Here is a 19,179-nt window from a genome sequence, read left to right as displayed (position 1 = left end):
GATAGCAGGATTAACGCATTTTTAAGAATGCTTGAGTTTAATATCTGAATTCCACACAGCCTGGTGACCCGAACAGGTGGAGCCATGGCACACCCAATACTGGGCCTAGGGACTCCTGCGCATTGCCATGGCACACCCAATACTGGGCCTAGGGACTCCTGCACATTGCCATGGCACACCCAATACTGGGCCTAGGGACTCCTGCGCATTGCCATGGCACACCCAATACTGGGCCTAGGGACTCCTGCACAATGCCATGGCACACCCAATACTGGGCCTAGGGACTCCTGCACATTGCCATGGCACACCCAATACTGGGCCTAGGGACTCCTGCGCATTGCCATGGCACTCCCAATACTGGGCCTAGGGACTCCTGCGCATTGCCATGGCACACCCAATACTGGGCCTAGGGACTCCTGCGCATTGCCATGGCACACCCAATACTGGGCCTAGGGACTCCTGCTCATTGCCATGGCACACCCAATACTGGGCCTAGGGACTCCTGCACATTGCCATGGCACACCCAATACTGGGCCTAGGGACTCCTGCACATTGCCATGGCACACCCAATACTGGGCCTAGGGACTCCTGCACATTGCCATGGCACACCCAATACTGGGCCTAGGGACTCCTGCGCATTGCCATGGCACACCCAATACTGGGCCTAGGGACACCTGCGCATTTGATCAGCAAGTTGGCAAAATCCACTTGAATTGTGGGTTTGTGGGCCGCTGTATCTCGATAATTGGAAGAGGGGATGATTGAAAGAAACAGCAATCAGGATGGAGAGATAAAGGGAGGAGAGGGTGTTAGTTGCGAGCTATGGGTTATATATAGACAGGTAAAGTGCACTTCTGTATCTCACAGCGCTATCTTGCAGTGGCTCCATTAAGTTCAAGGATCACTGATTAGTCTACCTAGACCTAGTTTTCAGGAAAACCAGTTTGGTGAATGGAAGATCAGTCTCTAGTTTGCAAATGTAATTTTTTCTGGATTCTGCTTTTGATTATACACCTACCCCAGCAGTACTTCTCTGCCCCAATACCCCTACTACCAAGAACAATAAGAATAGCAATATCATGGGAACATGATCACCACAGGTTCAACTTCTAAGTCTCACACTACCCCTACTTGGAAATATATTATTGTTCCTTCATCACAGGCTCAAAATCCGAAGGGTTTCTAGCTAATACTAGCATTGCACAAGGGCAGCAGCATTTCAGAGAATCCATGACCACCTAAAATGACCCCTCATTTTTTTTGTATTCGACAATAGAATTTATCAGTTATACGTTTTGCAGTTATATACTTAATCCTGGCACGTTTCAGCAACATTCTTTCTTTTAGAGTCAAAGGCTCTGGTCGAGTTTGGACGGTAAAATAATCTCGACCTTTTTAAAAGTGGCTAAACTTTAGAGCAATTAAAATATTCCGTTTTTTATCAACAGAAAATATTGGAATTAAGGAATGTTCCCTAATTTTCCATGCTTTTCTGCTTTTAATGTTTGTTATTGCAAACTGAAGTTAATTGGTCAAGTAAAGTTTTATAGTTGCCCCGTAATAGGATAATGATACTCTGAAAATTTGTAAAGGTTTTTGTTACTTTTTTTGAATGATCAAGCTAGAAATATAGTTAGATGTAAGATAGCATTTTCATTCACAGAAATGACAATGTTTCAAATGAGTTGGGAAGGTTTTCCTTGCACTGTGATTAAGATGGTGTTCCATGGTAATCCACAGTGTAGTCTGCCTATAGTTGCAGCTTTAAAGAATATAATAACTTTAACCCACAATACTATAAGCATAGAGTGTGTTCTAATCGTAACCGTGATATAAAGTTGGCTTCAGTTCCCTCCCGAGTTGTCATCTCATTAGAAATACTTTATATAATATCAGTAAAATTATACAACCATGCCGATGATATTTCTTCTTGACCTAAAATAGCTCAATCTCAGAAAAAATATTTTCACTTAATGACTATAAAGTACTTGGAAATGTTGATTTGAATTCTGGCAGTGAAATTAATTTTCTGTAGCCTCAACACATCACTGACACTGAGAGCAACGTCTATTGTACAGTACTGGCATTTCTTCTGGCTGTGAAATTTAAATATTCACTGACCCAGAAACGATTTTATGACTGAAATATGCAGTTACGTAGGTTCACTATTTATAGCATGTAGTTACGTTAACATGCTAAATAAATACACTTGTTCTGGGTCACACAAATGAAGTCTCGAGTAAGTTTTGCCAATGCTTTTTCCTAGCAAAGCTCAACTTTGTCCAGTAAATGCATTTTAATGCCAAGCCTGTTCAAATATATATCCTCAAATGTAGAAAAGGAGAAGAAGGCTATCATCTGCTTTGCTTGGAGGAGGTCAGCAAGCAAAGCAAGAGAGGAGTAGTAAATCAGATATTATTGATAGAAAGACAGTGTAGAATACCACACTGTTTGGTCTTTGGTGTCATATGTACATTGTTCCCTGCTGTTATTGGCAATCTTCTTTTGTATTCTGACACCAAACATTTCCCTGGTGGCTGTTGTCACAGAAAAAAGAGAATTATCAATATTGCAGTTAAACTCAACTTTCAAAGATGATAGCAACTCATTGGAGGGCTCTGATTTAATGAATTTTCTTTGATTTTTGGTGAGTTTTTAAACATCAAACAATAAATTGGCCAGGGTGCAGTAAAATATTTAGATCTATTGACTGTAGCTGTGAGATGGAGACGGCAAAAGAAATCACTTGTGGTTTGATGTTGATAAAATCTGAGCACTTTAATTCACTTGAGTTTTTCCTTTTATCAGCCTGAATTTCTGTAAAAAGGCTAAAGAAAGATTTTTCAGAAGTATTTTAATATTTAATTACACATTTACTACAGAGCGAGAGATGAGTAGGCCCTTGTTGGAACATGTTCATTTTTGTGATAATTGTTACCAGCAAAGAATGTATATGCATGCAGGTCTGATAGCCTCCTAAGGGATGTGCTCTCCTGCAACTGCCCTGTGTCCAGCCCAAAGCCTAGAGAATTAGTTCACTCGAGACCCAAGCATTTCAATAAAAATTGCATCACGGTATTTCTACCTTGTACGTATTTGCTCGGCCAAGATAATTGTCTGGTACTTGAACAACAGGGGAAATGTGAAATCCCAATTCCTAAAGTTAAAGCCCAGGAATAAAAAGGAGGCTTAATAAAAAAAAAGAAATGCTGACTTTTTTTGTAATATGTTCTCCGAAAACAAATTACTTTTTATGCAGTGATATCTTTACTTTCTAAAATTGGATTTTAGAATTGAACTCTTAAGTAATGACCAACACCAACAGATTGTGGAATCTGTCTTTTCCTCTACCACAATCTGCCCTCATTGCCCTGTAGTACTAAACATCACCGTACATTGTTAACCAGCAGTGTATTGGCTAAAGAAGAAGGATAACATTTAAAAAGGGCTGTGGAAGACAATAACAAGTTCACCGGTGCTGTGGTACCTGTTATGATCCTGGTAACAATATTCTGTTGTTATATAAATAAACTGTCATGAAATATTTCCAACTGTGTGGATGTCGCAGACAAAGGGGTTAGAATTGGTATGTGTGCACCCATTTTCTGGATGTAAAATGGGCACAGAGCATAGAACTTACAGTCGGACAAACACACAGAGGGGTGATCAGGGTAAAGAAAGACAACGTATCATCACACAAGGTGAGCATTTTCCAAAGTATCCTCCTTCACTTTTAAATTCGAAATTGGCCACCAATATTACAATAATTAAAGCGGGGAGGCTCGAGAACAACGCATGTGGAAAGTCACATTGTGTTAGATTTCAAAATCTCTTGCTTGATTATTATGTACTAGCAGTTTCTGCAGTGAGGATAGCTGTGAATTAACAAGCATACTATATTTAAAACCTGTGACTCTTTATGAGCATACAATTTTTATTTTTGCTCCTGGCAATTTAAAGGTTGACCACAGCTGGAGTAAATGAGAAAAAAAATCAAAATTCCATCATAAAATTCTTACTATGATATTAAGTCCCAAATTAGTTCATATTTTGATGGCATATTAAAATGCATTTTATTGAGGCTAAATTATCCCAAACCCAGTAGAATCCTGCATTTTGGCTAGTTTAAGATTAGGAATCTGCAGTGTGTTTAAGGTCCACATTCACACTTTAGGTTCTTGCTCCATTACTTAAGATTACAGGAAACATATCCGTGTGCATGGAGTGGCCTGGCAGGGAAAGAAACCCTATGCTCACAACATCTGAGAAAATCAATGCTTTTAAAAAAATGTTATTTCTCTGTCCAAAATTGGGGGCAATTTGAATGAAATACACAACTCTTAGATGTCTCTTTTTTGTTCATTCAAAGTATTTTGAGTACGTACATATGCATGTACATTCCAATATTTAAAAAAGCAACTTTTTAAAAAATTAAGTATAATGCTGAATAATAAACATGATTTTGGTACCAAACCATTTTGTTATTACTTTATTTTTGAGTTTGTCATTGGCTATCTTTTATTATAATCCTGTTATTGCGAAGTGAAATTTTGATAACTAAACGTTTTGAACAAGATCTATGTCCAATATTACACACAAGTTATTCTCTAAGATTTTATGGCCATTTGAAATTGAGAATAAAGAAATGTTGGAATATTGCAAACGTCTAACTTTTGGAAGTGGTGCAATGACCTGGGATCACAATTAAAGAAACAGGTTTGATAGTTTTCGGGATATTCGAATACAATCTAAGACAATCTAGCATGTAAGCATATATTTTACTTGGGTAACTTTAAACATTATGCTTTGTTACTGGGAGGCACAGTGGCGCAGTTGTTAGCACTGCTGCCTCACGGTGCCGAGGACCCGGGTTCAATCCCGGCCCTGGGTCACTGTCCGTGTGGAGTCTCCCCGTGTCTGCATGGGTCTCACCCCCACAACCCAAAGATGTGCATGGTAGGTGGATTGGTCAGGCTAAATTGCCCCTTAACTGGAAAAAAAGGGCAGCACGGCGGCACAGTGGGTTAGCACTGCTGCCTCACGGCACCAAGGTCCCAGGTTCGATCCCTGCTCTGGGTCACTGTCCATGTGGAGTTTGCACATTCTGCCCATGCCTGCGTGGGTTTTGTCCCCACAACCCAAAGATGTGCAGGGTAGGTGGATTGGCCACGCTAAATTGTCACTTAATTGGAAAAATGAATTGGGTACTCTAAATTTAAAAGAGAAAAAACAGAAACTGGGAAAAAGATTGGGTACTCTAAATGTATATTTTAAAAAATTATGCTTTGTTAATATTTATAGTGTAAATATTTAGTATAGAATTATTTAAATCTATTTTATTTTTTGTAGGAAGTATAATATGACAGTGAAATAGATTGAATGCTAATTTTCATGCACCTAAAAATCAGCAGTTGGACAGAGAAATTAATAGCTTCTGAATTTTATTGATGTATGTCAGATATCAGGCTAAAAATGCCATTTCACATGATGTTTTGGGGGAAATAAATGTTCACACATGGCACACAGTTTCATGCCCCAGCACGAGATTGTCTTTTCATTTAAATACATCTCTGTTCCCCTTTTCTTTGGTCATGGCAGAATTACATATGTGTAATGTAAATGAGGAGGACAGAAAAGGACACAGAGTATGATAAGAAGTTTCTGACATTAGATCAGTGATCACGTCTTCATTTAAAAAGCATTTTAAACATTTTCAATAACTGCCCAGAGACATGATTTTATACTGCTCTAAAGTCCTAGCAATGCTATTGTGCATGCGTCTATTAAAAATAAAACTAGGAACCACAGTGTCAGTGTTCCCACATAGCACAATACAGATGTAATTTGTTAATGTTAATGAACATAGTGAGAAGTGTGGTATCTCGTTTATACAGTGCAAAGTTACACTTCTTCACCCACCCTAATAATTGTGTGCTGGTGCTGGACTAGTACGATCTCACAGCCTATTTTATGTACTGTGTCAATTTGTTGATTTAATTTGCGTTCAGCCAGAATTCTTAATATTCTTATATAACAGCTTACAGCATTCATGTAGATTGGAATTGTTTGTTCATCAGCAACCTTTTTTTGGCCTGGAAATTTTCCCTTTAGCAGATTATTCAAGCACCTCTGTATTTTGTGTACACCTTTTACATTGTGCCTTTTCAAATGACCCAAAGGTAATTGTATATTTGAGATGCTCATGTTTCTAATATATTTTCTCTAAAATGTCTGTAATATTGCTTATTTTCTCTGGAATCATGCAACTATTACAATCTATCACATTTTTTTGATTTGTTTTTTTTATTGCTGACATTTAACAGCAGAATTAATATTTCTAAAATAAGGTGTAAATGCAATGGTAATTCTTTTGAAAGGATCTTATTAACTTGAATGTACCTAAAGCTTTTAGTGCAGAAGAAAAACACAAATGTGTGTTTAGAAGTGCAACATTAAAGACTTTCATGAAGGAACAGTGACGATTAAGAAGTCTGTGATTCTGTTGAATAATACACAACAGAATTAATTTTGATGTGAGTTCAAGCTAAGAGCTGCGATAGCTGTGAACACCACTAATTCATTCCAGCTTATTCATTGGACACTAATCCACAGTACTAGATTTGAATGGACTATTTTTCATCTGTATTTTAGTAGAAAACACCGATTTTGGTTGAATATGTCCAGTGAAGTAAGACCTTTTAGACTTTTTGCAAAATAAATAATTGTTAGTTCTGTTTAGGTGCATTTTCTTTCCATGTTGGACTAGATTCTGAACTGTAAATGATGATGTTTTTATGAAATCAATGACTGTGCACAGATTAGCCAGGTTTTATTTATATCAAGAGACGGTCACCAGCTTTTAATCTGCATATCTGTGTATTGAAATGGGGAAAAGCAACAAATTACAACTTCAGTGCGTTCACAGTTAATGTTACGGTTTCTTTTTAAAACATTCCTCTAACCTTGGTAAGACTTCTACATTATCACTTTGCCTAATACTATAACTTAGTGAAAAAGTGTAATTTTCCACAGGGTGGCAGTGTGATACAAACAGCTCGCTTGTTTTATGCTTCTAGATCAAAACCAGCTACTACATGTATATAACTTGCACTTCTCTTTAATGTTTTACTGTGCAAGATTTTTAAATGCAAGTACATGGCCTGGAGACTGCTTAACCACGGTGCTTTGAAAAGCTGGTTGTAGACTTGGTCATAAGAATTTAACTGCTCAAGGGTTTAAGGAAAGTATTCTAGTGACTTGAGAAGGACTCCTGGCAACTTTAAAAAAAAAATCCAATCAGATAATACTCCACTATCTTTTTAAAATTCTCAGTGGCTGTTCTGAATTACTGATTTATTTGCAACAAAAAATCAATTAGTCTTAAATTTATTCATGGATTTCAGGCCTAGCGATCAATGCAAGTCCACTCAGCGGGCTCAAGGGGACCCAGTTCATCCTAGTTAATGTGTCTGAAGGGGAATTACCATTGATGCTGTTTTCTCTTCCTCAGGTCAGAGATCAGATCTCGCTGTCATGGTCTGTGACAGCAAAAAATGACTTCACCCTGCAGCTACCCAACTTGCACCTGGAGACCTTTGAAGCCAAGGGACTGAAGGATGGGCTGGAGGTTGCTTCGTTCCAGGTTAGGGTCCGCCACAGTGCACAGAGTTAATCTCAAACTCGGGAGTTGATTGTTTATTATGGCTTAGTGATTCGCTGATTGATTTCATTTGCTGTCAGTTAAAGCTGCCTTAATGTCAGTTTTCTTTGCATAATGCCTTGAAACAAAGGCTGATGTAGTTCCCCAGATTGAAGTAGCTGACATAAACTGACCCTGATTTGCCCTATTCTGCATGGTAATTTAAGCAAAGGCAGTTACTGGAAATGCTGCCATGAATATGAAAACTAGCACAGTTATCAAGCTGGAATATAATATTTCTGAATGCTGAAATAAAAGGTCTAATATAAATGTGTCCACGGCACCTAGTGTATTCCACACTATTTTAGAACACCAAAATGGGAAGAAAAATATTGGGAGAGAAAATATGATGTACATATTATTACAATATCATATACTACATGTTTTAAATAGTTAATGAACAGGTTATTTGCTTTTTGAGAATTCTATGATTATCTCTAGAGACAGGAAATTTACACAGCTGTATAAGTTAGTTAATGTTAGTTTGAAAAATGATGGTATCCTGCAAACGTGTACCAATTACATCAGGGCGCTTGGTTTAACAAAACATACTACGCAAGGATCACTAAGTTTACATTTTGTATGTTTAATCAACTATTAACAATTTTCAATTAGGATCAACTACTATTAAAGCCAAATCTCAGTGAAAGAAAGACTGGTTCAACATTTCAAAACATTTAAAATCAACTGTAAACCTATAATCCCAGTGGAGAGATGGGTAATAGCAAAAGTATGTTAAATGATGATTTGAAATTGCCTTAATAATCAGGTAATCAAGGATACGAACAATCTACTTTGTTTAATTATATCGCCACTTGTTAAATTTATAGTCTGGGAAGTATAGGAATGCATTCATACCCAACTGGCTTTGCTTTTTATGAAAACTTTTTAATGTCAAAGCTTGTTTTCAAAAATGCCTGGTTTTGCAATACAATTAGCATAGCATTATTACCAGGGCACCAATCATATTAGATAACCACCACTCGGTATCAAAACTATTTGGAGGAAATCTCATCAGTATTTCTATAACATAGGCATAAAAAGCCCATTGTGGGTGACCTGGAGGGAGGGGGGGCACCGAGCATCCGTTTGTGTTGGCATTATGCGTAGCCATTGTGAAGTCAAGATTCTGCCGAGGCCCCGAGTACATGACCCCACACTAGCTGACTAATTCTGGGAAGTGGAATTTTTTTTTTGGGAGGGGGGGGAATGCTACTCCTGGGCTGTCCCTCAATAAAACAACTGGGAAGATTCCTGAGGAGTTTTTTGAGCAGCCTCCAGTTGTGTTTGTAAGACCTGCTGATTAGCCTGCTTGCTGCCGGGGACAAATGGAGCGGACACACAGTTTGCAGCACTCGTTTGTGTCTGCAAATTGCATCTGGGCATAGACCCAGAATTCTCCTATCTGTTCCAGGAGAGCATACCACTTCACCCATTTACAGATCTATATCAGACAGGCCTCTCGCCAGTTAGGAGATCCATATCAGACGGATCTTGGTCTATGGAATGACTTAAGATGCTCTCTCCACTGCTCCCCTCCAAAACGTTTTCAGATGCTCGATGCAATTTTTCAAACAAGCAAAGGGCAGCCAGCATTTGCTAATCTATCCCACACAAACCGGAATCATTACCCACACCAACCATAATCATTACCCACACAAACCGGAATCATTACCCACACAAACCCTAATCATTACCCACACAAACCAGGATCGTTACCCACACCAACCCTAATCATTACCCACACAACCCTAATCATTACCCACACAACCCTAATCATTACCCACACAAACCCTAATCATTACCCACACAAACCAGAATCATTACCCACACAAACCGGAATCATTACCCACACAAACCGGGATCATTACCCACACAAACCGGAATCATTACCCACACAAACCGGAATCATTACCCACACAAACCGGGATCATTACCCACACAAAACCTAATCATTACCCACACAAACCCTAATCATTACCCACACAAACCAGAATCATTACCCACACAAACCCTAATCATTACCCACACAAACCAGAATCATTACCCACACGTACCCTAATCATTACCCACACAAACCGGAATCATTACCCACACAAACCGGAATCATTATCTACACAAACCCTAATCATTACCCACACAAACCGGAACCATTACCCACACAAACCGGAGTCATTACCCACACAAACCGGTGTCATTACCCACACAAACCGGAGTCATTACCCACACAAACCCTAATCAATACCCACACAAACCGGAGTCATTACCCACACAAACCCTAACCATTTTCCACACAAACCCTAATCATTACCCACACAAACCGGAATCATTACCCACACAAACCGGAACCATTACCCACACAAACCGGAATCATTACCCACACAAACCGGTGTCATTACCCACACAAACCGGAGTCATTACCCACACAAACCCTAACCATTTTCCACACAAACCCTAATCATTACCCACACAAACCCTAATCATTACCCACACAAACCGGAGTTATTACCCGCACAAACCCTAATCATCACCCACACAAACCCTAATCATTACCCACACAAACCCTAATCATTACCCACACAAACCGGTGTCATTACCCACACAAACCCTAATCATTACCCACACAAACCGGAATCATTACCCACACAAACCGGAGTCATTACCCACACAAACCCTAATCATTACCCACACAAACCCTAATCATTACCCACACAAACCGGAGTCATTACCCACACAAACCCCAGTTATTACCCGCACAAACCAGAATCATTACCCACACAAACCCTAATCATTACCCGCACAAACCAGAATCATTATCCACACAAACCGGAATCATTACCCACACAAACCCTAATCATTACCCACACAAACCCTAATCATTACCCACACAAACCGGAATCGTTACCCACACCAAACCTAATCATTACCCACACAAACCCAAATCATTACCCACACAAACCCTAATCATTACCCACACAAACCCTAATCATTACCCACACAAACCGGAATCGTTACCCACACCAAACCTAATCATTACCCACACAAACCAGAATCATTACCCACACAAACCCTAATCATTACCCACACAAACCAGAATCATTATCCACACAAACCCTAATCATTATCCACACAAACCCTAATCATTATCCACACAAACCGGAATCATTACCCACACAAACCCTAATCATTACCCACACAAACCGGAATCATTGCCCACACAAACCCTAATCATTACCCACACAAACCCTAATCATTACCCACACAAACCCTAATCATTAACCACACAAACCGGAATCATTTCCCACACAAACCGGAATCATTACCCACACAAACCCTAATCATTACCCACACAAACCCTAATCATTACCCACACAAACCCTAATCATTATCCACACAAACCCTAATCATTACCCACACAAACCCTAATCATTACCCACACAAACCGGAATCATTACCCACACAAACCGGAATCATTACCCACACAAACCCTAATCATTACCCACACAAACCCTAATCATTACCCACACAAACCGGAGTCATTACCTACAAAAAACCGGAATCATTACCCACACAAACCCTAACCATTTTCCACACAAACCGGAATCATTACCCACACAAACCCTAATCATTACCCACACAAACCGGAGTCATTACCTACACAAACCAGAATCATTACCCACACAAACCCTAATCATTACCCACACAAACCGGAATCATTACCCACACAAACCCTAATCATTACCCACACAAACCGGAGTCATTACCCACACAAACCGGAATCATTACCCACACAAATCCTAATCAATACCCACACAAACCCTAATCATTACCCACACAAACCGGAATCATTGCCCACACAAACCCTAATCATTTCCCACACAAACCGGAATCATTACCCACACAAACCCTAATCATTACCCACACAAACCCTAATCATTACCCACACAAACCCTAATCATTATCCACACAAACCGGAATCATTACCCACACAAACCCTAATCATTACCCACACAAACCCTAATCATTACCCACACAAACCCTAATCATTACCCACACAAACCGGAGTCATTACCTACACAATCCGGAATCATTACCCACACAAACCCTAATCAATACCCACACAAACCCTAATCATTACCCACACAAACCGGAGTCATTACCCACACAAACCGGAATCATTACCCACACAAACCCTAATCATTACCCACACAAACCAGAATCATTATCCACACAAACCCTAATCATTATCCACACAAACCCTAATCATTATCCACACAAACCGGAATCATTACCCACACAAACCCTAATCATTACCCACACAAACCGGAATCATTGCCCACACAAACCCTAATCATTACCCACACAAACCCTAATCATTACCCACACAAACCCTAATCATTAACCACACAAACCGGAATCATTTCCCACACAAACCGGAATCATTACCCACACAAACCCTAATCATTACCCACACAAACCCTAATCATTACCCACACAAACCCTAATCATTACCCACACAAACCCTAATCATTACCCACACAAACCGGAATCATTACCCACACAAACCGGAATCATTACCCACACAAACCCTAATCATTACCCACACAAACCCTAATCATTACCCACACAAACCGGAGTCATTACCTACAAAAAACCGGAATCATTACCCACACAAACCCTAACCATTTTCCACACAAACCGGAATCATTACCCACACAAACCCTAATCATTACCCACACAAACCGGAGTCATTACCTACACAAACCAGAATCATTACCCACACAAACCCTAATCATTACCCACACAAACCGGAATCATTACCCACACAAACCCTAATCATTACCCACACAAACCGGAGTCATTACCCACACAAACCGGAATCATTACCCACACAAACCCTAATCAATACCCACACAAACCCTAATCATTACCCACACAAACCGGAATCATTGCCCACACAAACCCTAATCATTTCCCACACAAACCGGAATCATTACCCACACAAACCCTAATCATTACCCACACAAACCCTAATCATTATCCACACAAACCGGAATCATTACCCACACAAACCCTAATCATTACCCACACAAACCCTAATCATTACCCACACAAACCCTAATCATTACCCACACAAACCGGAGTCATTACCTACACAATCCGGAATCATTACCCACACAAACCCTAATCAATACCCACACAAACCCTAATCATTACCCACACAAACCGGAGTCATTACCCACACAAACCGGAATCATTACCCACACAAACCCTAATCATTACCCACACAAACCCTAATCATTTCCCACACCAACCGGGATCATTACCCCCACAAACCCTAATCATTACCCACACAAACCGGAGTAATTACCCACACAAACCCTAATCATTACCCACAAAACCCTAATCATTACCCACACAAACCCTAATCATTAACCACACAAACCGGAATCATTTCCCACACAAACCGGAATCATTACCCATACAAACCCTAATCATTACCCACACAAACCCTAATCATTACTCACACAAACCGGAATCATTACCCACACAAACCCTAATCATTACCCACACAAACCCTAATCATTACCCACACAAACCCTAATCATTATCCACACAAACCGGAATCATTACCCACACAAACCCTAATCATTACCCACACAAACCGGAGTCATTACCTACACAAACCAGAATCATTACCCACACAAACCCTAATCATTACCCACACAAACCCTAATCATTACCCACACAAACCGGAGTCATTACCTACACAAACCGGAATCATTACCCACACAAACCCTAATCAATACCCACACAAACCCTAATCATTACCCACACAAACCGGAGTAATTACCCACACAAACCCTAATCATTACCCACATAAACCGGAGTCATTACCCACACCAAACCCTAATCATTACCCACACAAACCGGAATCATTACCCACACAAACCCTAATCATTACTCACACAAACCCTAATCAATACCCACACAAACCCTAATCATTTCCCACACCAACCGGAATCATTACCCCCACAAACCCTAATCATTACCCACACAAACCGGAGTAATAACCCACACAAACCCTAATCATTACCCACACAAACCCTAATCATTACCCACACGAACCCTAATCATTATCCACACAAACCGGAGTCATTACCCACACAAACCGGAATCATTACCCACACAAACCCTAATCATTACCCACATAAACACTAATCATTACCCACACAAACCCTAATCATTACCCCCACGTACCCTAATCATTACCCACACAAACCAGAGTCATTACCCACACAAACCCCAGTTATTACCCGCACAAACCAGAATCATTACCCACACAAACCCTAATCATTACCCACACAAACCCTAATCATTACCCACACAAACCGGAATCATTACCCACACAAACCCTAATCATTACCCACACAAACCCTAATCATTATCCACACAAACCGGAATCATTACCCACACAAACCCTAATCATTACCCACACAAACCCTAATCATTACCCACACAAACCGGAGTCATTACCCATACAAACCCTAATTATTACCCCCACAAACCCTAATCATTACCCACACAAACCCTAATCATTACCCACACAAACCGGAGTCATTACCCACACAAACCCTAATTATTACCCACACAAACCGGTGTCATTACCCACACAAACCGGAATCATTACCCACACAAACCAGAATCATTACCCACACAAACCGGAGTCATTACCCACACAAACCCTAATCATTACCCACACAAACCCTAATCATTACCCACACAAACCCTAATCATTATCCACACAAACCCTAATCATTACCCACACAAACCCTAATCATTACCCACACAAACCCTAATCATTACCCACACAAACCGGAGTCATTACCTACACAATCCGGAATCATTACCCACACAAACCCTAATCAATACCCACACAAACCCTAATCATTACCCACACAAACCGGAGTCATTACCCACACAAACCGGAATCATTACCCACACAAACCCTAATCATTACCCACACAAACCAGAATCATTATCCACACAAACCCTAATCATTATCCACACAAACCCTAATCATTATCCACACAAACCGGAATCATTACCCACACAAACCCTAATCATTACCCACACAAACCGGAATCATTGCCCACACAAACCCTAATCATTACCCACACAAACCCTAATCATTACCCACACAAACCCTAATCATTAACCACACAAACCGGAATCATTTCCCACACAAACCGGAATCATTACCCACACAAACCCTAATCATTACCCACACAAACCCTAATCATTACCCACACAAACCCTAATCATTACCCACACAAACCCTAATCATTACCCACACAAACCGGAATCATTACCCACACAAACCGGAATCATTACCCACACAAACCCTAATCATTACCCACACAAACCCTAATCATTACCCACACAAACCGGAGTCATTACCTACAAAAAACCGGAATCATTACCCACACAAACCCTAACCATTTTCCACACAAACCGGAATCATTACCCACACAAACCCTAATCATTACCCACACAAACCGGAGTCATTACCTACACAAACCAGAATCATTACCCACACAAACCCTAATCATTACCCACACAAACCGGAATCATTACCCACACAAACCCTAATCATTACCCACACAAACCGGAGTCATTACCCACACAAACCGGAATCATTACCCACACAAATCCTAATCAATACCCACACAAACCCTAATCTTTACCCACACAAACCGGAATCATTGCCCACACAAACCCTAATCATTTCCCACACAAACCGGAATCATTACCCACACAAACCCTAATCATTACCCACACAAACCCTAATCATTATCCACACAAACCGGAATCATTACCCACACAAACCCTAATCATTACCCACACAAACCCTAATCATTACCCACACAAACCCTAATCATTACCCACACAAACCGGAGTCATTACCTACACAATCCGGAATCATTACCCACACAAACCCTAATCAATACCCACACAAACCCTAATCATTACCCACACAAACCGGAGTCATTACCCACACAAACCGGAATCATTACCCACACAAACCCTAATCATTACCCACACAAACCCTAATCATTTCCCACACCAACCGGGATCATTACCCCCACAAACCCTAATCATTACCCACACAAACCGGAGTAATTACCCACACAAACCCTAATCATTACCCACAAAACCCTAATCATTACCCACACAAACCCTAATCATTAACCACACAAACCGGAATCATTTCCCACACAAACCGGAATCATTACCCATACAAACCCTAATCATTACCCACACAAACCCTAATCATTACCCACACAAACCGGAATCATTACCCACACAAACCCTAATCATTACCCACACAAACCCTAATCATTACCCACACAAACCCTAATCATTATCCACACAAACCGGAATCATTACCCACACAAACCCTAATCATTACCCACACAAACCGGAGTCATTACCTACACAAACCAGAATCATTACCCACACAAACCCTAATCATTACCCACACAAACCCTAATCATTACCCACACAAACCGGAGTCATTACCTACACAAACCGGAATCATTACCCACACAAACCCTAATCAATACCCACACAAACCCTAATCATTACCCACACAAACCGGAGTAATTACCCACACAAACCCTAATCATTACCCACATAAACCGGAGTCATTACCCACACCAAACCCTAATCATTACCCACACAAACCGGAATCATTACCCACACAAACCCTAATCATTACCCACACAAACCCTAATCAATACCCACACAAACCCTAATCATTTCCCACACCAACCGGAATCATTACCCCCACAAACCCTAATCATTACCCACACAAACCGGAGTAATAACCCACACAAACCCTAATCATTACCCACACAAACCCTAATCATTACCCACACGAACCCTAATCATTATCCACACAAACCGGAGTCATTACCCACACAAACCGGAATCATTACCCACACAAACCCTAATCATTACCCACATAAACACTAATCATTACCCACACAAACCCTAATCATTACCCCCACGTACCCTAATCATTACCCACACAAACCAGAGTCATTACCCACACAAACCCCAGTTATTACCCGCACAAACCAGAATCATTACCCACACAAACCCTAATCATTACCCACACAAACCCTAATCATTACCCACACAAACCGGAATCATTACCCACACAAACCCTAATCATTACCCACACAAACCCTAATCATTATCCACACAAACCGGAATCATTACCCACACAAACCCTAATCATTACCCACACAAACCCTAATCATTACCCACACAAACCGGAGTCATTACCCATACAAACCCTAATTATTACCCCCACAAACCCTAATCATTACCCACACAAACCCTAATCATTACCCACACAAACCGGAGTCATTACCCACACAAACCCTAATTATTACCCACATAAACCGGTGTCATTACCCACACAAACCGGAATCATTACCCACACAAACCAGAATCATTACCCACACAAACCGGAGTCATTACCCACACAAACCCTAATCATTACCCACACGAACCCTAATCATTTCCCACACAAACCGGAGTCATTACCCATATAAACCCTAATCATTACCCACACGAACCCTAATCATTTCCCACACAAACCGGAGTCATTACCCATATAAACCCTAATCATTACCCACACGAACCCTAATCATTTCCCACACAAACCGGAGTCATTACCCACACAAACCCTAATCATTACCCACACAAACCCTAATCATTACCCACACAAACCCTAATCATTACCCACACAAACCCTAATCATTACCCACACAAACCCTAATCATTACCCACACAAACCCTAATCATTACCCACACAAACCCTAATCATTACCCACACAAACCCTAATCATTACCCACACAAACCCTAATCATTACCCACACAAACCCTAATCATTACCCACACAAACCCTAATCATTACCCACACAAACCCTAATCATTATCCACACAAACCGGAGTCATTACCCACACAAACCGGAATCATTACCCACACAAACCCTGATCATTACCCACATAAACACTAATCATTACCCACACAAACCCTAATCATTACCCCCACGTACCCTAATCATTACCCACACAAACCGGAGTCATTACCCACACAAACCCTAATTATTACCCACACAAACCCTAATCATTACCCACACAAACCGGAGTCATTACCCACACAAACCCTAATCATTACCCGCACAAACCAGAATCATTATCCACACAAACCCTAATCATTATCCACACAAACCGGAATCATTACCCACACAAACCCTAATCATTACCCACACAAACCGGAGTCATTACCCATACAAACCCTAATTATTACCCCCACAAACCCTAATCATTACCCATACAAACCCTAATTATTACCCCACAAACCCTAATCATTACCCACACAAACCCTAATCATTACCCACACAAACCGGAGTCATTACCCACACAAACCCTAATTATTACCCACACAAACCGGAATCATTACCCACACAAACCAGAATCATTACCCACACAAACCGGAGTCATTACCCACACAAACCCTAATCATTACCCACACGAACCCTAATCATTTCCCACACAAACCGGAGTCATTACCCATACAAACCCTAATCATTACCCACACAAACCCTAATCATTACCCACACAAACCCTAATCATTTCCCACACAAACCGGAGTCATTACCCATACAAACCCTAATCATTACCCACACAAACCCTAATCATTACCCACACAAACCAGAATCATTACCCACACAAACCAGAATCATTACCCACACAAACCCTAATCATTACCCACACAAACCTAATCATTACCCACACATTCCCTAATTGTTACCTCCATGAATGCTTTTTGACTTAGATATTCCTTCAACTAAAAGAAACTCTCCTGCTTGCTCTTGAATGTCATGTTGCACTCTACAGAGTTACATCCATGTATTCACCACCACCTGTGCTGAATGTAGCCTCGTTCACCTTTCTTCTGCAGTCCTTGTCCCCTCGTTACAGAGTTTGTGGTTGTGTCAAACAGTATTACTAGCAAATAAAAATGCCTACTCACCTCCACTGGGTAAGTGGCATTGAATAGCAATTAAAATAGAAATCTATTGCTCTGAATTGTGAAATAATTAGAAATGCTTCAAAGGACGGTATCCTTGCTGGCAAGAATAGCTCCCTCTTGGTTCAAAACATCCCTCTGGAGCCTGGAGGTAACATCATGAATGTGTTGACCCTTGAGCAAACCATTGTAACAAATATAAATAAATCTAATTTAGGGCAACACGGTAGCATGGTGGTTAGCATAAATGCTTCACAGCTCCAGGGTCCCAGGTTCGATTCCCGGCTGGGTCACTGTCTGTGCGGAGTCTGCACGTCCTCCCCCTGTGTGCGTGGGTTTCCTCCGGGTGCTCTGGTTTCCTCCCACAGT

At 40.6% G+C, this 19,179-nt stretch overlaps 1 protein-coding gene across 2 annotated transcripts in view; it reads left to right on the top strand.

Moving 5' to 3' along the window:
- Positions 1-19,179, top strand: part of LOC119970052 (coiled-coil domain-containing protein 171-like) — a 282,328-nt gene that overhangs the window by 206,358 nt on the left and 56,791 nt on the right. For both annotated transcript variants that reach the window (XM_038804011.1, XM_038804010.1), the window contains exon 23: positions 7,511-7,642. In XM_038804011.1, the coding sequence (XP_038659939.1) occupies positions 7,511-7,642 (132 nt within the window). The remainder of the gene's footprint in view (positions 1-7,510; positions 7,643-19,179) is intronic.

The sequence above is a fragment of the Scyliorhinus canicula genome, chromosome 8 (assembly GCF_902713615.1).
Source record: "Scyliorhinus canicula chromosome 8, sScyCan1.1, whole genome shotgun sequence".
NCBI lineage: Eukaryota > Metazoa > Chordata > Chondrichthyes > Carcharhiniformes > Scyliorhinidae > Scyliorhinus > Scyliorhinus canicula.
The sequence above is the reverse complement of the archived record's forward strand: the minus strand, read 5'-3'. Positions and strand labels throughout refer to the sequence as shown.